This window comes from Parasteatoda tepidariorum, chromosome 9, assembly GCF_982258835.1.
Source record: "Parasteatoda tepidariorum strain Cologne lab strain chromosome 9, Ptep-v5.0, whole genome shotgun sequence".
Lineage (NCBI taxonomy): Eukaryota > Metazoa > Arthropoda > Arachnida > Araneae > Theridiidae > Parasteatoda > Parasteatoda tepidariorum.
The window spans coordinates 68,970,024-68,995,318 of NC_141763.1; the positions used below are offsets into that span (position 1 = coordinate 68,970,024).

General features: G+C 27.2%; 1 protein-coding gene across 1 annotated transcript; it reads right to left on the reverse strand.

Annotated features, from left to right (window-relative positions):
* Nucleotides 1-1,865: 1,865 nt before the first annotated feature.
* Nucleotides 1,866-25,267, reverse strand: LOC110281934 (succinyl-CoA:acetate/propanoyl-CoA:succinate CoA transferase). Its single transcript, XM_021147257.4, has 8 exons — nucleotides 24,953-25,267; nucleotides 13,138-13,290; nucleotides 11,069-11,308; nucleotides 8,565-8,753; nucleotides 7,347-7,562; nucleotides 6,512-6,649; nucleotides 5,478-5,606; nucleotides 1,866-2,620 (listed from the first exon to the last, which is right to left on the reverse strand). Exons 1-8 carry the CDS (start codon nucleotides 25,122-25,124, stop codon nucleotides 2,436-2,438), a joined length of 1,422 nt encoding a protein of 473 aa, XP_021002916.1. The 5' UTR covers nucleotides 25,125-25,267; the 3' UTR covers nucleotides 1,866-2,435.
* Nucleotides 25,268-25,295: the final 28 nt, after the last annotated feature.

The window sequence follows — 25,295 nt, forward strand, 5'->3', positions numbered from 1 at the left end:
ATTTTTTTAAACGTTTGGACCTTTTATCTCCGGAAACTTCCGCATCACTGTTAGCGAAAAATCCGGACTTTTTCCGGAGCACAATCAGCCCTGAGTAATACATTTTCAAAATTAACAACACCCATTTTTCTTTATCAAACCACGGATGTTACAGTAAAAAAACTAAAATGGAACTGGAATGATATTTTTAGCTGAGAAGAAAATGTGATGAAAACCTTTAAACATAGAGAAAAAATTACAAAGACAGTTTTTTCTCTGTTTTCAAAGGGTTTTATTACAATCTTCTCATGAGTGGTCATAAAAAATTTTGACACTTGACAAAAAGCTAGATAATTAAGACTAACAAAAATCCATGATTTGACTATTACTAATGATTTTGTTTAACCAGGGCCATTTTTTTTTAAATCGAAACAATAATCTATATTTTATTTACTTATTTCTGTTCTTCTCCGGATAAAATAAAAATTGAATGCCCTAAAAATAAAAAATTACATTTTGTTTCTTTAAAGCCTGATATGCTTTGACAGTCTTATGTCGATAAAATTAAATCCATTCTAAACTTTGACAACTTATTTTAATGAATAGAACATTATCTTAAGTAATTTGGTGCAGGAGGACAATAAGGCATAACCAAGGTATACTGACATTAATTTGTTTAAGCCATGCCTAATGAGAGAAAAAAGTGCTTTAAAATGTACAATTATTAGATTAAAACTTGACAATTGGTGAATACAAGATTTCAACAATGACCAGTGCATCATCCTTACTAGTGAATACTCTCAATAAACTGATAGTAGAACCAAAGATTTACCTTGACTTAAGACTCTCGACCAGCAGCCATGATTCAGTACCACACTGCCCATGCGCTTAGAGCAGCAGCTTATAGAGAAAAATCTCAACGAAAACCTCTGCTTGAATCCTTAATGGAATCGTATACATCAACTCAATCACTATTTTAAGTGCTTGAGTTAATAACGTTTTTATTATAGTTTCTCAAAATAAATGATTTATACAGTTACAGTAGAGCGCCGATTATCCGAACGTCCAATTATACGAACTATGTCATAATTTGTTTTTTTTATTTTAAGTTTAGAATACTTTTTAACTTATCGAAATTTTTTCTAAATTTAGAAAAATAAATAATGTCCACTACATCTGAATACCATATTTAATTTACAACCTTTTTTAGCAGCTTTCTTACAGTAGCCATACATACATGTATTGTTATACAGTTAAACCTACATACCCCTTCAGCCCTCTTCAACTGAAAATTATCTTTCAAGAATGCGAGCTTCATTTTGACGGTCTACAATGGTTGGAATTCAAAAGAAAATAAAGAAAAATGTGCTAAAATCAGTAACTGACAAAAAAAATTATGAAAAGCTGAAATATGATTAAAAAAATTCAAAATGAAAAAAAAGTATAAAAAAATATTTAAAAATTGAAAGAAAAAACTTTTAAATACGCCACAGCTATTTTAGATAGTACTACCAGTCCTAAGCCTGGAAAAAGTGTGAAGGGAAGTTAGTGCATAAATAATAATAATTTAAACTAGATTTTAAACAACTTTCCAATTATCCGAACTTCTCATTATCTGAATCACGTTTGGTCCCGAGCAGTTCGGATAATCAGCGCTCTACTGTATTTGATATTGATTGCAGGCATGAACAGTACTTCAGTTTCTGAAATTTCTGCTAGATGAAAACAAAATGCTCTAATACATCTTATTACATAGATAGAAATCCAGGTAATTTTTTTATTATTTTTAACCAAATAATTATATTGTCCTAAATCCCTTCATTTTTATAGAGATCAGAAAAATTGGTGTTAATGGATCAAACCATATAAATAATAAATGACAAGGATTTATTTTTACAAAAAATTTAATGTCATACAATATTACATTATAATGGCCATCTGTGCTTACTAAGTGGGAACTTACAATTGAAAATCAATTGGAAAACAAAAATAAAATTCATTAGTATCATTGAAAATTCACAAGTCTCTTACTGTCATTAAAAATAATTATTTAAGTACTAATTACAAAATTTACTTTACAGGATCATAATCCAAGACATTTCCAGTTTATTCATCAAGTGTATCACAATCTTCATCCAAATTTCCATTTCCAAATAGCGTAAAATATATCGGGTGAGTTAAAACTATAAAAACTGTCGTAAATACCAAACACACTCGCTTAATGAAGCAGTCTCTTAAAATTCCTATAACCAATATCCTTTAAAAGAAATATTTCATAATTTGATAATGACAATCGGGTTAAAACTGAATTCTCTTAATAGATTACGCTAAAACAAAAAATCTCTATTTTTAAATACTGTAGTCTGGTGGCATACAAAATATTTTACTCAACTGCATTGTGGATGCTGATTAATACAACTATTGGTTAAGCATAATGTTTTTCAGGAATGACATATTTAGGGAGATGGCATGCATTTGAGCCTTTCAAAAGCAGCCTTCTCCAGTGCCTCTCTGTGTTTTGGGTGGGCGACTTGGATAAGGTGATATGCTCGCTGGCGAATACTTTTGCCGAAAAGGTCAGCAATGCCATGTTCAGTCACGAGGTAATGAATATGATTTCGGGATGTAACAACACCGCCACCTAGAAAAAATATATAAGTTTAGTAAAAGACAGAATTTTTTGCCTATTTTAAAGAAAATACTTATAAATTTCAAAAGGCAGTAAAAGTAAGTACAGTAGAGTCCCAATTATTTGACTAAATGTGGACAACGACTAACTCGGATAACCAAAAAACACAGTTAAAGCAAAGATTATAAAAAAAGGAAAGAGTAGGACAGGGTGCATAGCCAAATTATTTAACAAAAAATAAAGACTTTTTAAGCACTCAAATATTTTTAAGCACTTAAAAAAAATATAATTAGGCAGGGGTGGAAAGTTTTTTTTACAATTAACGGTTTTATCTTGTTTTAACCGTCATGTCAAAAAAAAACCTTTTGCCATCGTTTTTTACAGTTGTCAAAAGTCAAATTTTGAATCATGTAAAACGAATGGCACTTTCATACGCTGACAATACGCCGAAATAGGTTGGGGTTGAATTAATTGTGAAAACGTTGAATAGAACAATGTGAACTGTGCCTTTTTGCATAATTCGAAGCAAAAATCAACATAGTAAAAGAAAAATCTCATTTTGAAAAAGGGAAAATTAAGCACTTTTTAAAAACACCCAACGAATAAAAGCACATTTAAGGGCTTTTAAAAAACGAAAATCAAAAATAAGCACCTTTAAGCACTTTTTAAAAACGCTACGCACCCTGGTAGGAATAAATGTCATAATTTACAAATACTAAATTTGTACGAGTACACCACATACAATTCATAATATAATTAAAAAGCTTACTTAAGAATATTTAAAGTGCATACTTTACAATAATTAAAGAGTTTTTACTTTCCGCAATAGTTTTTTGTTTTACATTACTTAGGCGCTTTACGACAGGAGGGCTGGTGTTGCCTCTTCCTGTTGTTCCATATATTCAATAGCACTTTCGATAACTTTTAGTCCATCTGTATGAGAGATTTTTATTTGTTGATTTTCATTGTCACTGTCTTTATCATCTTCTCTAGATTAATTTTCATAATTAATGATCATTTCATTGGATCAAGTTGTTTGATATTTTCAGTGTTAGTTTTAAAAATAAAAAATAAACTAGAACAAAAATAATCCTTGAAATATTTCATAGCTCAGTTAAACCAGAAATTTGGATAATCGGGACTTTACTGTAAGTACTGAAGTGACAGCCACTCATAAAATCACTGGATTATAAAATCAGGCACTTCTTAAAATCATATCTGCAAGAATGAAATCATTACAATATCAAAAAATGGTAAAACAATCTTTAACAAAATCATTATCGCTGGTTTGTAAAATGAAATTTTTATTAGATATACATTTTGATAATGAAAAACTTTACTTTTTCTTGTCAGGATAATTAACTTTTTTGCTTTTTTTAAAATTTCAACTAACAAATTTCATTTTGCACACTGTGAACAAACAGAATGAAGTTACAGAAGTAGATTTAACTTTTTTGTGAAATTAAAGGGTAAGAGTTAAACAGGGTGCGCAGCCAGATTTTTCAACAAAAAATAAGTACCTTTTAAGTACATTTACAGCAATCAAATATTTTTAGTCACTTTCTAAAAAAAAAAGTCATAAATAGGATCTGTGCAATAATAAAATTATTTTTTCTATTGTTGTTTAAAGTTCTTCATTTATAAACATAAAATTCAAAAAAATTTTAAAAACTTTACATATCAGATAAAATAACTGGTTTCTGATAAATATTGCAGCAAAAATTATGAAAAACATGCTTTTTTTGTAATTTTGAACAACAATCAGAACGGCAAAGAAAAAAAACTCAAAAGATAGAAAATTAAGCTCTTTTTACAAACCCTGAATAAAAAAACACCTTTAAGGGCTTTTAAAAAAACTTAAATCAAAAATAAGCACCTTTAAGCATTTTTTTAAAACGCTATTCACCCTGTTAAAAGTTTATGATGAGGGAACACGAGGAAAACTGTTTATGAATGGGGAAAGTTATAAAATGTCTATCGTCAATCAATGTTAATGATCATCACTCACTCGATCATTCAATAAGATAAATCTTTTAATAGATTTCTGAAAAGCCCTAGATATTTTTAAATGAACTTAACAGTAAAGAAAATGAAATATTTGAAAATGCTAAGTTAAGAAAGTCTTCACAAACTTAAAAACAATATTGAATCTTTATTCTTTAATTACGGAACTACCAGAAATATCTTGTATGTTGCCTTAACTTACATGATTGTGTAAAATATTATGGTATTTAAAACTCTGCTAAGAATAAGTTATGGATTTGAAGTAAACTCACTTTTTACTTATTCAACAATTATTTACAGGCTACAACTTTGTACTTTTGGAACTATATCTTATTTTGGGTATAATTAGGATATACTATTGCCAATCATAGAAAACAAACAACTCCATACTTTAGTTAACTGTATACAGTGTTTTCAAATGTAAACGTTCAAATCAAACCAATTCAGTTATAACTACTTGCAAAAACTGACTTTAAAATGTCATGAAAAAAGTTTTGACTGTTATACATGCATTCATAAGAGTTACTTATGATTGCAACAGAAAAATGTTTAAATTAAGACTTTAAATTACTAAGTTAAATTTGTTAATGAAACTTCCATTTTTTTTTATGATCTATTTATTTATTTGCAAAAATGGTATACATTTCTTTTTTAATTACAGGTTTCATTACAATTCAATTAAAGGGTTCATAATATTAAACAAAATGTTAATTTATGTTATTTACATCACAATTTTTTGATTTTTAATAAATTTAAAACAGTAAATTTCAAATTTTCATAGAATCCTATAATAAATAAAATTATCACAGTGATACTTCAATATTTATGGTATTGTTAACATTACCATAGGAAAAATGTTAATTACCTTGCTTAATAAATGGTACAATTTTAGATTCTCCTTTGCTAGTGAGAGAAGGCATAGCTAAGATAGGTTTGCCTTTTCCATCTTTACCCATGGCAGCTCCACGTAAAAAGTCAATTTGGCCTCCAACACCTACACAATAAACCAAACATAACATTAGCTTACCTAATTAGAAAAAATAAAAGAATTACAGCAGGAAAAAAGAAAAGGTAATTTTTGAAATTTTGTTATTTTATGAAAATGCAAAATAATCCTGATACACAGCTAAGAGACAATTAAATTCCACATCTACATTTTAAGAGATGAAAACTTTAATACATTGCGTTAACATGTAAAACTGGTCAAGCTTTGTTTAAATAAAAATCAAAATGTTCCTAATACAGACAAATTACTGCACATTAAAAAAAATTAAGTATTTGAATATTGTTATATGTATATGCTGCTCAGATAATCAATTTATATAAATTATTTTATTTAAAAATACCTAATACTATAATAAGTGTATTGAGCATGCAGTTCTATTTTTGACATTCTTGAGATCATTTTTAAATATTACACTTTTCCTGCTGAATACAAAAAAAAAAAAAAATTTACTAATTTCAACCATTAGCATTTCCATTTAATACTCTTGGTGATTTAACATGCTGTCAAAAAAAAAAAAAACTTTTGATTATAGAAAACAGCCTGAAGCTAAATGCACTTAGCATATTCTTCCACTCCAAAACAGTCAGGGACAGAACTTTTATTCACTAAGATTGCCAAAATTTTATAACCCTGTTAATGTTGAATTCTTAAATAAGATATGTTTTCAGGAAAATCTAAAATTTATTACTTTAAACTATCATCCAATAAATTTCTAATATATAGAATTGTTTTTAATCAAAATATGCCGTACTAGTATATAAATAGTTTCCAAGCAAATATCAATCAACTACAATATATAAACAATAATAGTGCAAATTAAAAAAACACTCTTATAATTCATAATATCATTATAAATAAACAGAATGTAACTATTTAAATGAGTAACACATCACCTGAATAAATTCTTGTTCCAATGGAATCGGAACATACTTGACCAGTTAGATCAACTTCAATGCAGGAATTAATGGCAGTCATTTTAGGATTCACGGCAATGTTGTCGGTATGATTAACATAGTCTACTTCAAGCATCACTAGAGGAAACATTTAAAAGAATATACTATGTTTTAACAATTTGATGTATATATTTTATACTTCATTTTTACTATACATAATTATTCACAAATTATATAACTATAAATGATCATTTGTTGGGATATGTTGAGACATAATTTTCCATACAAGATAAATTTAGGAATATATTTTAAAACAGAGTTGAGTTTGAAAACACCTCTCCTCAGTTAAATTTTCAAATAAACTTTAAAAGTTCCAGTAGAATATCATGTACACAAATTATATTATATAATAAATGTATGTATTTGAATATTATATGCAAAATTATTTGGAGTACATTTATTTGGCAAAATTATTTGGAGTAGGTACTTCATAAAATTTATGTACATATTAATAATGAAATAACTAAAAATAATTTATGTACAAATTCAACTGCAAATTACTGCAATTTTAATATTTTTTATAATTAATTTTATAATTTATTGCAATGAGATAGAAACATTCTATCATACGAGTTTTTTTTTAAAAAGATATTAGTGAAGTTTAAAGGTTTAAAATATTCTTTATTAAATCTTTAAGCATTCTATTTTAGAAGATTTATAACTTATTTCAGACCATTTATTAATTTAAAAAAACTTACATTTAAATGAATTATTTTACCATTAGGCCAATTCCAGTTATTATTTGAAAATACATTTGAAGAAATAAAATACATACCAACAAATGGATTGTTGTGCATAAAGTCAAATAATTTCCTAGTTCCAATTGTGAAACTGCCAACAATTTTCCCAGCATATAAAGCTTTATATTTATTATTTATGCAGCCAAGATTAACAAGATCTACTACACCATCGCTAAACATTTCAGAATGAATTCCTAAATCCTTATGGCCTTTTAAACTAGCTAATACAGCATCTGGTATAGATCCAATACCTATTTTTTAAAAAAAGTAAATCTTTTTAATTAAATCGACTGATTAAAAACAGAAACTTAAAACATGATATTATCTATCAATTTCAATTTCTTAAAAATCATGAATTTAAATCATTAATGAAAGAACACAATGATTAAGAAAATTAAAAATGGAAACTTTGATTACAAAAATAATTTTAAATTTTTTAACTAAGTTTCTGCAAACCATTTCTTTTAACATTACTTACTAGTAAAAAAAAAAAAAAAAAAAAAAAAAAAAAACCTTTATATTTTATTGATTAGTGAAAGAGTTGAGATGAAAATATATAGATTACTGATACTATGCACCTATAGTTTGAATTTATAGCCAGAATACTTATGTAAAAAGTATACAGCTAATGCTTGATTATAATCAAACAATTGATCATAATTTAGCATTGATTGTGATCAATTTGAATAGGGTCTGAAAATTTTTTTAATTATTAAAAAAAAATTACAATTTGTTACAAAAATTTCATAGTGAACTGATTAGGAAAAAAAAAAATTCATATTTTGTTAGTGATGTATGCCAGATATTTATTATAAATGATTTCTAAAAAGTATGCAAGTATAGTAGCAGTATGCAAGTAACTTACTTAAAATAATATTTTAACATTTTAATACTTAATATTACATATACTTATAACTCAATTTTTACAAAGTGTTAAATGGTTTTTTTTCCATCTGGTCAACTTACAAACCTATTCATGTCAGCTCCCAATGCCATTTTAATAATTTAATGAAATTCTAGTACATAATATAGCATAAAAAAATTTCTAGTAAGTTCTCTTTTTTTGTCAGCATTCAGTAACACTTCTAAATATTTCAAAAATCAACTTATAAGATAAACAGGTGGTCAGAACACAAAGCTCTTGCTCTTATAATTATGTAAAATAAATTGGGTTCTTAGTAATGGATGTCAACCTAGACATTTGGTCAAGTTGATAAATTTTAGTGAATCTTTTAACAGAAATAAAACCTTACCCATTTGCATAGTGGCTCCATCTTCAACTAAATTTTCAGCTATCTGTTTACCAATACTAAGTTCAACTTCAGTCAGAACATCAGGCTTGTGCTCAGGCAATTCCGCTTTTCCTTCAACTAAAGCATCGAAATGAGAAGTGTGCACGGTTGCATCTCCAAATGTTCGAGGCAAGCGAGGATTAACTTGGCCTAGAGTTTTCAAAATTAATGAGATCAGAAAAAAATTTACACAATTAAAAAAAAAGAACTACAAAATAGACTATTTAGTTCAAAATACAACTTTTTTCTATTATAATAATTTTTCCAAGTGTTGATACTGTTTTTGAAACTGAAAAGTTCATTTAGTACGTGTAAAGGGCACAGCAATGAAAATAGTTAACAACTAAAATAAAAAGATGTATATTTCAACACTTTGAATTATTACTCTTTAATATGACAAACAAACTTTTAAGAATAAAACTCAATAAAATGCTGCTGAAGTATATTTCAAGATATTATAAACAGGCGAACGATGACGAGAAAAAAAATGATGAGAAAAAAAGATTTAAATATGTCATTTGGAATGTCTTCAACTTTATTGTTGATAAGTCCACAAAATTTTTTTTTTAAAAGCTGTATTTTTACTTTCCATGCCACCTTCTTCAATTCTTATAGTGCCCCTAAAACTTTGTTGTCGTTCATTTTCAGATTTTGTAGTAAACAATGGAAAAATATTTACAAAAAAGATATTATGAAAAGAAGTTTATGCCAATAGTTTATTTATATTCGGCAAATCTTTATTGATATTTAATCCAAATTTATGATTTTGAAAAAAAATAAGATTAGCAATTTTCTTGAAAACAAATGACTAAAACTTTTGCAAAAAAAAACGAAAAAAAAAGGCGGATCTCATAACAAGAAAAGAACAATAAATAACAAGGGAAAAAAAGATCGAACTTACAGGCATTAATCATGAACTTAAATCTTTTCATTCTAATGGGGGAAAAACATTAAGAATGTATTTTATGATGCTAAAAATGTTAAAAAATTAAAATACAGTACAGAACCCGTTATCCGGAAATCAGAAAACCGGAAAACCAAAAAACCGGAACAAAATTCGATAAATTTTCCCGCAATTTTTTAAAAAAAAATTTTTTTTCCGTATAAGATTTTAGGATTTTTCCTTCTTTTTTGAAAGATGTTTACCTTACCATCATTTCAAAAATAATCATTAGTGTAGTACCTCATCGTTTTTTCTTATTTTTAAGATTATTTCCAATTTTTTTTTTTTTTAGTTGGGTTTAACACTAAAAAAACGGCTTTTTGTAGCGATTCAGAAAACCGGAAAAATCAGTTATCCGGAACAGCGATAGTCCCGATCGTTCCGGATAATCGGTTCTCTACTGTATTTCAATTTGAATGACGAATTGACTTGAATTGATCAACTTCAAAAAACACATAAAAGCTAATTTAAAAAATAAAAAAAATACTATACCAGCTATATAATACTATACTAGCCAATTTAAAATATAAAAAATACTATACCAGCAATATATAATTGCATTAGTTAGCATTTTTAGAATTACAATTTTGGCATCCTTTAATTTCCAAATTCATAAAAAGTTTAAACGAAAACACGTCACTTCATTTTAAAAAAGGTTAAATTATGTTCTACATCCTATGTCAAAAGTAATTAAACCATTAAAAAAATACTTGTTACAAAATTTTCTAACTAATAATTTTTTTTTTTCATTAAATAATTTAAAATTATCCACTTTTGCTCCATAAATATGCCAAAGAGGTTGAAAAAAAAAAACTGAAGATTTTTAATATGCTTTAACATTAATTTACAGCTCCACTTAACATAAAAAAAAAAAAAAGAAATGTAACATATAAATAATGTATTAGTAATGCATGCAAAAGAGTAAGTTTCCTTTTGCTTATCAGTATACAAAAAAACTGTCATATTTTAGCATTATTTAATATTATTTAGCATTATGCAACTTTATAAAGTGAATATTTTCAGTTGAATCAATACAAATTTTAATATAATTAAAGAACTATAAAAATTTAATGTAATATATTTCTTCAATTAAAAAAGTATTCAAAAAAATGGAATGATGAAAAGGACTAAAAATATATAGTGAGCTTCATACTTATTCTAATAAATAAAATAAGCCCAGTAGCAGAATTTAAAGCATGAATCTGCTGCATTATCTTCATAAATCTAAATTTGCCAGCAACCTTAACACAGTTAGATATTTTTATAGTAAAAAATCATTTTAACCAAGCCATACATGTAGAAAAATCTACAAATAAAAAGTGATTACACATACAAAAATAATATATTTTAAAGATTGAAAATTATATTTTGATTTTAAAGATTAATTCCATATTTGCATAAAAAACATTGACTTAACTTCAAAAATCAATAAAAACAAAATAGCGGTAAGTTAATAAAAACTCAACTGAAGTATTTTAAACATAATTATGCACAGAAACAATTTTAATATAAACAGAATTACCAATAATATATTTTGCATGCATCAGAGCTGCTCGTGTGCAATCAACACTTGTTCCTAAACTGCAAAAACCATGTTCATCTGCAGGTGTTACTTGAACCAGGGCTACATCAACAGGAAGAATTTTTTTGTGGAAGATCAGTGGAATTTCACTCAAGAAAACTGGAATGAAATCTCCTCTTCCCGAGTTAATGGCTTCTCGTGAATTGGCCCCAGTAAAGAAGGAAGCACTTCTAAAGATTCCTAAAATTCATTAAATAAGAGTAATGCATTCATCACAAAAATTAATAGCCTATGATAGAGATTAGTTAGCAATAACAAACAAAACGCAAAATAACACACCACACTTTATTTATTATTTCAACATTTAAAAAACATCCTGCAATAGTGCAAATTTTACTCAATAAGCAAGGTATTTGACGTTCGAGAGAAATGGACAATTTAAAACCAATACTGATATCATTGGTCATATTTTTTCAAAGGATTTTGAGATATAGAATGTCCAAAAAGTATCGAAACCATCAGTTATCATAAATATGCAACACTTAAAAAACCTAAGAATATGTGAAATATTTTCAAAAGATGCATTGAATGATAAACAATTCTCAAAACTCATTTCAAACTGCAAAATCTAAAATAAGAACTTTTATTTATTACAGATATGGATTTTTCAGAAAAAAAAGTACCAAAATTCAACTTATAGATTTTTGTATATTGATTCACAGATGGTGGTGAAATTGCAACATGAAATCAAGGTAGTTGCCATTTTAAAACAATAAAAATTGACATTTTTTATTCTTTGAAAAAAATCTATCTAATGACTAAAACTTATTCCCCCCCCCCCACTTTGATTGATTGAGGGTACAGTTTGGTGTAACAGATTGTCTCTTTTGAAAATGTTTCAAACTTTTGATCCATTTTGTATTTTTGACATTGTGTCCATATTTCTTGAAAACAATGTATATATTACCCTATATACCTTAAACAGTCGTTTGTTATTGTAATCATGCAAGAAACAAGTAAAAAATAACATCCTCAGATACATTTACATTCATATTAAGAATGGAAGGTACCTAACTTATTAGCAATAAATAATATTGAGAAAGTAAATGAATAAATGTAATGCAATAATAATTTGAAAAAATTTAATAAGGCAATAAATGCTGTAAGTAACATACACTGAGTGGCCATTTCATTATGATTACCTGACAGTTTTACGCAAATTAACTATTGCATTACAGTGTTGCCCTTTAGATATCTTTGTTAAAGATTTATCCAAATGCTAAAAAGAATTTAAAAAAAAAAAAAAAAAAAAAAAAAACAGTGTATCCCACTATACAATTAGTATTGTAATAGATTTTAGGAACACAAAGATTTATCATTGGTGTGTGAGCCACCACAATAGCCAGACATCAATTTTATTGGGCATTTGCATGATTGCATTAGAGTCATCCATCATCTAGACCAGGGATGGGGAAACTTTCTTGGTGGATGGTAAAAAAAAGGTTGAGGGGCTAAGTAAAAACCTCTGGGCATGAAATATTGAATTTGGTAATGATTTGTAAAACCTAAACTTTGGCATATTTAGAAACAACTGCTTCAGATGTACTAATCTACGGCGATTTTATAAAGAACTTCTGCTTTCAACATTTTACCAGTTGAAGCTATCAGTGCTAGTTATTTCCATCAATTTATGTTTTGTAGAACAAAAATAGAGTAAGTAAAAGGGTCATCAGTAATTCGTTAAAAAAGAAAGAACAAATATAGCTTTAAACAAAGTAGACAAGAAAATGGATGTATATTGTTCATATTCTCTATGGATCGGAAAGTTAAAATTCTATCCGCGGGCCAGATAAAACCTTCCAACGTTGGCCCGCAGTTTGTCCATCCCTTATCTAGATGCATAACCACCTATTCTCACACAAATAAAAAGTGCAATAAACTTGCCACAAATGACTTATCAACATCTGGTAGAAGAATCAAAGCTATATCAAAGGTAAAAGGTGGTCAAATGCAATATTGTGGGAGTGTTCATAATATAGAAGCCACTCAGTGTAAATACTAGCAAATACCTTCATATTCCGGGCGATTGTATTCTGCTGCTCCCTCAGTATGTATGTGGCATACAGTCACATTTTTCAGACTAGCTTTTTTACCATGTTCTGCTAATGCTGGTACTAGAACTCTAGGAGTAGCAGCAGCACCCTGTACAAATACTGTATCACCTGCGGAAGAATTAAAATAAAAATTCAGTTATAAATATATACTTAAACTTTAGATAAAATAATATACAATGTAACTACATAATTAGTTAACACTAAAAAATTTTATTTGAAAAAATAGTTTTTTAATTAGCTAAATAAGTAATAAGTTAATTAATTCTAAGTACATCTACGTACAACACTGATTTACTGGCATGTCTAATTATCCTGATCCGTTAAGGTTCCTGTGCTTTTCCCCCGCCTTCTCCAAATAGGAAAAAAAAACAAAAACATTTTTTTGCAAAAATGCTTTATCATTTTCAGAATCCAAGAATTAGAAAGAGGAGGTGAAACATTTTTTTGAAATGCTTTCTCTCAGTTTTAAAACACATTTTGTTGGTTGATTTTGCAAAAAAAAAAAATAATAAATAAAATAAATATTTTGAGCACTTAATTTTCAGTACGCTGGTCACTACAACAATTGCCAGTCCTAAGCCTGGAAAAAGCATAAAGAAAAATTACTTAATAACATTCACATAAAGCAGCTTTTAAAAAAAGTTGTCCAACTTTCCAAATCCATATCAGTACTGTACTATAAAAAGTACTGTAACAAGGAAAATTTTAAGCACTTTCTGAGAAAGATTTTTTCTTCTTTGATATATCATATTAATTGCAATGTAGAGTTCTGAATATTTTACAACATAAATGAATAAATATCTAAACTCATTTTTAAAACAATAAGCAAAACTTTATTTTGAGTGGTAAAGAAAATTTTAAAATAAAAAAAAGTTTTGTGTTACAGAGGTAATACAGAAAAGACATCTATTTAATCAGCCTAAAATCAATAAAAACATTCTATCACAGTTCTGGTATTGAATATAGAATATAGGCACAATTTTTAAAATATATTTACGAATTTTGAATATCTAACTGTTAAAAAAAATTTCTTTGAAGAAAATTAAAAAAAATCTTAAATAAAATTACTTTTTTTTCTTCATAGTTATAACAAGTAATTTATATTATTATTCATTCTATCAGGTGCAGTATTGCCCTAAGGGTAATATGCACTATAATATATATATATATATATATATATATATATATATATATATATATATATATATATATTATATAAGTGAAAAGATAAGAAAAAAATACCTAATTGGTGTGAGGCCTTAATTATGCTGGAAAAAAAATAAGGGAACAATAACTTATTTATCTAGATCAGCTGTCACTACTTTTTTAATTTTTACCGACCACCTACAAAAACATATTAAATCTCGTGAACCACTACTTTTTTTGGAGGAAGAAAGTTGACCAACTGATTTTCGAGGGTCTTTAATTGTCTCCCTAAAAAAATTTTCAAAAAGTTTCAGATATCTTTAAAATGTATATTAATTAAATAAAAACTCATTTGAGATAGCACGTTTTTATCTCTCTCCGTGGATATTTTCAATAAAATTTATTTAACATAATGATCTAAGGTAAATCTAGCTCTAAGTCTTTCTCAATTAGCTGCCTCTTAAAACTTATTACCACTTGCTATGAGGAGTGCAATTTGCATTTTTCCAAAGGTTTGAATTTCTTGTTTTGGATTATATTAATTTTTGTGCTATCTTTAATTTTCAATGCGAAACAAAAAAATCCTTCGCAAAAATTTCGAAACGGACCTATTTGCTTCGATCATAAAATGCGGTAGAAAATTTTCATTTTATTCAACTCTAATTACACTACTTTAAAATAAAAGAAAGTTATGAGTTATTTAAATGACAAAGCTCAAAAATTAATCTTCTACACTTTCTGAAAGAAAAATCAAAATTATTATTTTTGATTTTCGATAATAAAATTACAAACAATGATAAATTGAATAAATTCTTTTCTACGATACTTGAATTCACACAAAAAAAAAAAAAACGAAAAACGAAATCTCTACAAAAGTTCAGACATTTTACCGACGTAACGACAGCTGTTTACTCTTAACTCGAGTAAGTTCTAAAAACAACACAATTAAGGGTTAAACCAATAATATTTCTTTTGTTATCGTTCGTATCACACTAAAAAGTTAAAACGCCTGGAAGAAAATTGGGAGATTTAGACTTCAATAAATATCGCATTCTCAACAATAAACTTAATGAATCTAGATTAAAACGCCTAATGCCTTTCTCATAATAGAAAAGATACATAGTGAATGAGTTTGTTTGCGTTCAATGAGGAAAAAGTTTTTGTTTTTGACTTTACGCGAAAAAAATAAAATGCTTTATGGTATGCTTTTCTAACGGTAGAAGACTTCAATAGTAATACATAATTGAGAAACTTCGATTTTTTTTTTTTAATATACTAGCTGTATAATAATATACTTCTTTTTAATATACTTCCGTCTTCTAGACCGTCTTCCCACGTTTGAGGTAAAGATGTTGGAAAAAATTTGTAAAGAGAGAATTATAAACTATTAGTTCTTATTGAAAACAATAGAAAAGCTATTTTAATTACTTTTTTTAAAAAAAACTTGAATTTCATTTAAATAACCTTTTGGCATTGATATTCGAAATCCTCGTCAATGCCGTTGACCCTCCGGTCGAGGGGAGGGGGAGAAAAGGAATAAAATGTTTATAAATACGATAAAAATAGAAATACCAATTTTTACCCCCTTTTTTTAACTCAGGGGTCTGTCCAGACATCTTGTAAAAGGTCATATTTTCGTAAAATTGTGAAAAAATTATTCACATTCCTTCAACCAGGGTCCTGCTTTTATGAATTCGTGCAAATAGGGTCCGGTTATTGCAAAAAACTTTTTCAAGGAGTTTTTAAGTAGTAAATCTAAACAAGATTATGCTCAGCATTCTAAAATTATAAATAAAAAAATTAAATTTTTAAAAATAAACAGCAATTGCTGCTTCCAAATTAGAGATGCAACATGCAAATATTTGGTATTTAGCCTATACTGCTGAACGCAAAATATTCATTTCGGACGATTAATGGAAGAATCGTCTGCCGAAGACAAAACTTAATTTTTTTACATCCATCTTTCTTGTTTTCTGCCATGGGAAGGGTTTATTCAATTAACAAAACAATAATGAAGATAAAAAAATTTGTGAAGAGTCCGATTAATAGAAAAATCATTTTGTGAAGGTTCCGTTTTTAAGTTTAAATATTTTGCGAAGGGTCCATTTTTATGAAAAGATATTTTGTGAAGGGTCCGTTAACGGACCCAAATTTCTTCTAAACAGACCCCTGTAACTATATAACAAATATAAAGCAAATCGATGTTTACTTCTTACAACAGAGATTTCAAAGATCAGTCATGATAATACAACTGTTATCAACACAAATATTTAAAAGATAGAGGCTTATCTATGGGTGGGCATCATGAAACTAATTCAACTCTTATTCTTTTCGGTTCAACACATTTCGTAATCGGAAAATGACAAAATACATCATTTTTTACTTAACTTAATACTAATGTACTTTTTTTTGTTGAGAAATTGAAGAAGTCGTGGTTAAAAAGTTCAACCATTACATTTAAATACCACAAATTTTGTAATAAATTAAATAAAAGTAATTATAAATTATACTTAATTACAGCTTTATTAAAAAATTGTCAGTTAATTGTAAGCAAACACAGACATAATCACTAAATTATGGCAGTATGTTTAAGAAGGATATACGCAGGAAATTTTCAAAAAAATATTTTTTTATTGCGTTTTCATACATGTAGCATGTGACGGTTGTGTAATGGCCATTACAGTTTCTCAATTAGGTATATCTAAAAACCAACTTAAAATATAATTTGAGAAAGAATTCTAACGTGGAAGCTATGGTAAAAATGGGTCCAGAATCTGAATTTCGTTTAGTGCACGCTTTAAATTTCAAAGCCAACTAAAAAAAACTTTCACTTTTAAAAAGAATTCACCAATGTTAGCAAAAGCTGCAGAAATTTTTAAAATATTACCTCTTTCTGCAATAAATACATACTAAATTATGAAAATTATACAGAATACTAATAGTATTCTTTTAAAATCCTTAAGAACATCGAATTTTTTTTATTCACATAAATGTAATGCTCATAAAAGTAATTGATAATAAATTAATAACGCTTTACTAAAAAGTGTAAAAGTATTCATATCAAATATTGATAAATCAATAGAGAAAGAATTTTAAAAAAATACTAATAAAAATAAATAAAATCAGAATTTTAACGTCTGTTTAGACAATGTGACCCTTCGTGAAGCATATTACACAACTCTATCTTGGTTTAACACATCCAAAACTTGGAAATTTCGGTTAATAAATTATTTGATATAAAAAATGCTAAAAAAATTTGAGGAAAAAACCAGTGCGTAAAATTAATAAAGTAAAAACTTGGTTTAAACAAAACCCTGTTCCAGTATGCATTCAGTTAATATTTCTTTAAAAACTTGTTAAATCAGCCTTACTGATGCTAAAATTGTGAGTCATGAAGGCGTAGCGTAGCAATATGCTTATAATGTGAAGAACTGATTTTTATTCCCGATGGCGGTAAAGGCGGTCAATGCACACTGCCGACCACACTGAAACGATCACGTGGGTGGCATCTCGAAATTGTAGAGTCTTAATCTCCCTGGCTGTTGCGAGAGTGTTTTCCATTTTTAAGTTAAATATTAACCTAATGTAAGCATCAAAAATATTAACCTAAACTCAAGTTAAGATCACAATATTTAAAAAAACTAACAAAAAATCTATTCAATATCACCATTTTTAAAGAAATGAAAAAGAAAATTGAAAAATATTTTTTTTATATTTCTCATAGTTTAATTCAATAATTTCTTTAATAGGAAAAATAAACTTATATTGACGTTATTTTAAGAATAAAACTGTTTGCAAAAAATGCAAGTGGGATTCGCGATAACTGATTAGTAAACACAGACACACTGATTTAGATATCCAGAGTATAAAAATAAACGAAAGGGTAAACTTTAAAGAATAACCTCTTGTGACATACTGATAAAGACAAACTTTAACAAAAGACAATAAAAATTAAGACTAAAACTATTATTAAATAGCCAAAATTAGTGGTACAAAAATAACAGAAAGTACATTATACGTATTAGATATATTTTTTCAAAAGCTAACTACTATAACGAGTGCTACCATTTTAGTTAAAATGTTTTTATCAAATTTAGAAAGCGAACGCAATCTCTCAAACAATAAAAGGGGCAATGGACTTCGGCATAACAGTTATGCAATGACTATTCAGAGTTCAAGACTGATAGCAACGGTGAAAGAATAACTCGTAAGTATGAGAATAATAGTTATGAATAATGTCACTTAAAAGAGGATAGTGTAATGTCAACTGCATTAATCCTAACTTCTATAACCGTTCAGCCAAGGGCAAATATTTATAGATTACGCAACCTGACATGACGCAGGCAGAATGCCATCACGGAGAATAGAAGTTTTGCGTCACCGGAAGAAAAATTAAAAGCTGCAAGTACACTGTCCCATATTTCAAATAGATCTATCTATAAATCAAACTAATTATCTATCTAATTAAAGTCAATTTAGGTACATTTCTAATTACAACAATATGTGGAAATAAAAGAGATTCAACTTTATATTAACAATTCCTCGCAGATAAATTATCTAATTTTTTTTCCTTCCTCCTTTTTTTTTCCTTCAAATTTTTACTTATTTATTTATTTTTTTTGAACTAAAATATCCAATAAATAGGTTTCAAATTGAATATTGAAAGTAATAAGAAAAGTTCTAAGTTTCATTTCTATCTAAAAGTAATACATTTAAATCACTTTTTTTTATTGCTGTTTGAATGAAAAAAAAAAACGGATTCCGATTACAATTCGACACTGAATCTGAAAAATTGTGTCTAAATATTTCCGAAGACGAAAATCGATTGTCCGAAAACTGTATTATTCTATCACCTCGTGACCTGTTAACACCACTTACTTAGGTGTCAGAATCTTTAAAAAATCTAAGAGCGACTTTGCTTTGTCAATCCCTGTTTTAATATCATTCAATATTCTGAATAAATGAACACATGTGTAACTGAATAATTGTCATACAAAAACTTCGTATTATAGTATTTTCTATATTGAGGTTTTTTAATCAATCACACAATGTATGATATAGAATAGAATTTAATAATATAGCATTTAAGGAATTGTCTATGTTAAAGTATCAATCAATAAAAAGTCAATACTAATACCGTCACTTTGAATCATAAATTAATACACATTAAGAGGCAATTAAATACCAATAATAATAATATACAACAATGAAGTGACTCATTACAATAAAAGGAGCATTTACTCTAACGCACTATACTTAAATTCTTGAATAAGATATTTTTTTGTTTTTCATATACATCTCTATTAAGAAAATAGAAGGAAACATCGATCTACATAATATAAGATGATTCACGAACAATTAAGGATGTAAACGTAGAAGCACAGGAAATGGAGAAGGAATATCCAATAAAATAGGAATTTCGCGATCCCTATGATTTGGGCAGAGCAATATTCCCTCAAAAACAAAACAAAAAAAAGACAGCATCTGTATTTTCTTTGTTCAACTAAACAATTTAAACGCGAATATAGAAAAATAATGCATATAAACTTTATAAAAATTGTAGTCTGGCTAACAAATAAAGTCATCAAAAAGTGAGAGAAGCCATAAATGATATGAAACCAGCTTTCAACATCTCTATTTATAAATCAATCAAAACATAAAAACAAATTTATTTGGTGATTACACATAACCTTTAAAGGAAAAGAGAAAAAACTTTTTCCTCGAGTCTGATAAAATAGGGAGGAGAAAAAATAGCACTATATTAAATGCAAGCAAAGGTTATTTATTATTGCTATGTTACGGAACATAGACGAATTTGACAGGGAAAGAAAAATCCCAGACACGCCTGTGTGTCTTCGCTACATTGTGTGATATATTTTTTCCCTCTTCCTAAAAGCGTGAACTGATGGATAAAACGAGAGCGTAATTTAGTTATATACAATTAGAAAACAAATTTCAAACAAAAAATTTTATTTGTTTTTTTTTTTAATATAATGTTCGAACATTGTAAAATACAACTAATTAACGATCAACAAAAGTATAATAAAAAATATTAATTATTCAGCTAAAAATAATTCTAGAATTAAATAAACAAAATACTCGTGTATACATAGAATGATTTTAGAAGGAGTTAAAAAAATTACAAGACCACTTGAGAAACGAATGTTATAATTAAATTCAAAACACCCAGTTTCATTCTCTTACACTGGAGTGAACAATTTAAGCAACAAAAAAAAAATATATATATATATATATATATTTGTATTGTTTTTCTAAAGCAGGGTTTGCTTTTTGTAGTCAAATACGGGTTCTTGACAGGGCAAGCATCAGAAGCAGGTTTAAACTATTAAGAACACAAATTTAAGAGCTAGGCTGGTGTTTGAGGATGCGATAAACTTGAAATAAAATATAAAAGATGTACTTATTTATTTTAAGTTCACATTAAACTGTAATATATAAGAAATATTAAAATCAATTTAATTTAAACATAAGATAACATACCATCTTCTTAAATGACTTAATTCTTAGTTCATTTAAAATATTTAAATTTTAACTATAGTTGGTAGTTAGTAAATTTAGTAATATAATTTTGAAAATAGCATTTTTTTCTTCGATTTTATTCAACAACAAAAAAAAATAGCACATTAAAAATAAAGAAATATATGTGAATTGATGATGTGTGCATACAAAAAATAAGTACTAAATGAACTGCTGGATTCATAAATGGTCATGAGCAGCCTAAATAAATGCAATTTTGCAGTTAAAATTTTAAAAAATTATTCCGTAAAAAAAAATACATATGTAGCAGAGTTTAAAAACAAACCTGAAAACACTAACTGTGTCTAATTCTTTCCTAAAAACTAAAGAAAAACATTTTTAAAGAATGACTTAAATTTAGTTCATAAATCCCTTCCCCCCTATGTGGCCTAACAGATTTGAATATGTTAATAGCAATTAATCAGTTCATTGTATTTAATGCTTCGAAAAATGTAAGCACCTTAACTTTCCATGAAACAGGACACTAATCAATAGATGCCTTTCTATAACAGCTCTTTCAACAGCTCCAACCTTTCGGTTTTATTTAATAAAATATAATTGGAAATATTTATGGATGCAAGAGTTTAAATAGTTCTGACATTTACAAAGCCACACTTTATTAATTTTATATTTTACAGTAAACAGGGTATATGGGTATATTAAAATTAAAAAGTTCTTTAAGGTAGTCTAATTTTTTTTTCCTAATCATGAAAAAATCTACAGTGATTAAATAATATTTCCAGAGTTAATTAACATATTTATAAATAAATCTCAGTAAAGCTGCCTATTCTTCATGAATATGTTGCTTCGAGTGGAGAGAAAAAAAATACTCAATAAATTGGAAAATAAACATATATAATCTGCTTACAATCCTCAGCATAAGCTCATAGCTCTTTCATACTTGTATTAGCTAAGGATTAAGATGGTACTGTAATAGAAATACTGCATTTTATATTTTTAATTTATAATTTCAACAGAGAAATTTGATTTTAGTGAGAGTTAGAGACAGTGTTCAGTGACCAATACAGATGAATTTAATCGTTGTTTATTGGCATCTTCATAAAAATTAATTTTGTTAAATTTCAGTTTGCCAAAAATTAATAATTTACTTCAACTGAAAAATAATTTAATACAATACTAATGTAAATCATTTCCATGATGTTTTATATTTTCCAAAAGTTAAAGTAGTATATTATAAGATTGTAATTTTTTGGAAATTAACAATTTTTATCGTGCAATTTTTCTGGCTATTTTAATTGAAATTATACCTTTTTCACAAATACAGTAGAACCTTGATTATCCGAGCTAATTGGGACCGCTGGTACCTCAGATATCAGAAATCTCAGTTAATAGAAACCAGGGTTCATGATTTTTTTTTTAAACCGAGTTTTTTTTCTATTCAAATACACTGCAAAAACTTTGATTTAAAAACTTTATAAATGTTTAATCAAAATTAAATTAATATTAAAACTATATTATAAGAATATTTTAGAAGCTCTAACTACCTAATAAAATTTTTCATTATAATGCATATCTTTGAATGCATAGCAACTATTTTGAAACAAATCCATGGTTGAAATTTGAAGACTAGATGAAATAGAGAATTTAAAGAATACTTTAACTATTAAAACAAATTTTTAATCACCAATCCATATTTTTATTTAAAATCGTGATTTCTTTTTTCTCTCCTGATTTTCAAAATGACAAAATAAATATAACAGATTGTGTTTATAAATGTACTCATTCATTATAAAATAAATCAATATTTAATCTATATATTTATATATTAAAATATTCATTTTTAATCCTATATCAAAATCGATTCCAAAAAAAAATTAGTTTAAAAAATCTATGTACTGATTGAAATTGTTTTTCACAAAATTTCTTTACAGAAAATCTGATGTCAGATACTGTAAACATATGAGAAAGAAAACACATACCAAGAGAGAAAGTAATTTCATTAACTAAAATTAATTAATGCAGCAATAATAAATTTTAAAACTAAGAAAAAAAATAATAAGAGTACCTATCAATAATTTAAAACACTGTTTTTTAACTTTTTAAATCAATATATATATAAAAAAAAATAAGTTGATTTAAATCAATGATTTTTTTTAAAAAATCATTTGATTTAAATCAAGCTGATTTAAATAACAAACTCTGATAGAAACTGTATGTAAAAACTGACCTCTCACAAATTTAACATCTTTTGAAATTAAAAAACGGAACATTTTTTAAATGATAAAAATAAACGCATAAAGTTAAGTTTCACAACTCAACAAGTTTAAAAAACGAAATCAACTACTAGTAGTAAATTTTAAAAAGCAATAGAAATTTTCTTTTAACTGTACTAAGTTAAGAGATGCATTTTCAAAGATATAACAAATCTAAAGGAATTGTAGCCCTACTCTTGGCAGTCAAGAAGGGGATGAAATTGCACCTGCACCTGCTGTTTATTATGAATACACAGCCACTGGAAACAATATTGTTCGCTGCTGTTGACTTTTCAGGGTGGAAGTTGAATGCTTTCACAGGCAGTAAAAACAGACAGTGAATTAAAAAGTGTAATCTTTTTCAGAGCTCATTCGGGAAAAAAAGAGAAATATACAGCTCAGTTAACAGAAATCTCTGTTAATCGAGGTTCTACTGAACTAAACAGTGATCTAACTGAATCTTGGGTACCCAGATGTCTAAAGAATCACAACTAGCACTCAATATTATAATTAAAACTTTTAAAAAAATATTTTTAAAAAGTAAAAAGATTTCGTGAACATTCTTTGCCTCCTCTTCACTTTAATCAAAAAAAAAAAAAAAATTTGTTCAGAATAAATGTTTATATTTAAAAAATAAAAGGCATGTGCAAATATTGTGCAGATATGCAATACAGCTTCAATAATAGATTTAGTTTTTATGAATTGCAAAAAGATAAATAACTAGCCCTTTTTCTATTACAATATATGTAGATCACAGATTCTGACATTTTTGACGGCTACGGTTCAATAAATTTTTTCACAAAAATAGTCTCCTGGTTAAATACTTTTGAACAACCATGTTAACACCTACCAATTCTATAAGAGAAATAAAAAAATATTTAAATATTAAGACACTTTTGCATATTAAAGAACTTTTAGTTTTACTATTCACTCAATAAATTTAAGTTTTGTAGGAACGTAACATGATCTGGCATGCCAACAGATTTGCTAAGGTACCAAACAGATTTTAAACTTATAAATTTAAAAAGAAAAAAAATATGAAGAGGTTTATACTCGGAATAGCTACAAGTTATACCTTACAAATTGGTCTTTTCTGCAAATTTTATTTCTCACGTTTCACACTGGCAGTTACCAAAAGTTTGTAATTATTTTGACGTGGATCACATATGGAAATCTTCCCCAATATTTTACAAATTTCCCATTGAATCACTAATCTATTAAGTTGGATAATTCAGCCAATTAGAAGATTATTTAGGAAGAGTAAATTACTATGAATATTTTTCCTTACTTAACAGCTTTCTTGGAAACATTTCGGTACTCGTGATGTGCTGCAAATAATTGCCAAGTCTTGGCAATTATTTGCAAGTCTTGAAAAAAGAAGTCTTGAAAAAAAAATCATAGAAAAGAGAAGGGGGCAACTTACATGTTACTTTTATTTTTTAATTTGCAATTTTAAAATCTATTTGGTGCCTTGGCGATTGTAATTCACAAGACAGATCCCCGCACGAAAATATCTCCATTTTCTTCACTGAATTTATAAAGATTAACACACTTCAAAGGTAGTCAAAATTCAATACTCTTGGTAAGAGTTTTAAACCCTGGAGAAATTCTACAAAATTTCAACAACACTTACAGCTTTTACTGGTAAATACATTCAAATGCTAATATAAATAATAATAAGGATAATTGTGTCAGTTTCAAGCTTTTTGACCAAATCATTTTATACTTTTAAACCAATAAAACAATTTTTTTAAATATAAAAAATAGTAAAATTTTTTCTTCAAATTCTTTCGAGTTTACCAACGAGTTATTAATTTAGTTATACAATTTAGACACTAAGAATATAATATTGAAAAAAAAGAATTCTGTTTTACCAGATTTAACAATTTTGACAGCCTCTTCAGCAGACATCCATTTTGGAGTTTTATTTCCTACTGGCTGAGATGGTTCTCTTAGGTTAGTAGTGAATTTTCTTAAATTATTAGAACGAAGAAATTTAGAGATTTGACGGGATGTCAAAAGATTAAAGTAATTTCGTGAAGCCATATCCAGAAAAAATAAATTGATACAGTTGATACCGGTTTCTAATACCAGAACCAGACGAATTCCTCGCACCGAAAAAGTTAATTCAACACTCAGCAGCGGCAAGGAAAGAGGAGAGGAAGCGAAGGGCAGAAAAGATTCAATATTGTGCGCTTTAACCTAAACTAGTAGATT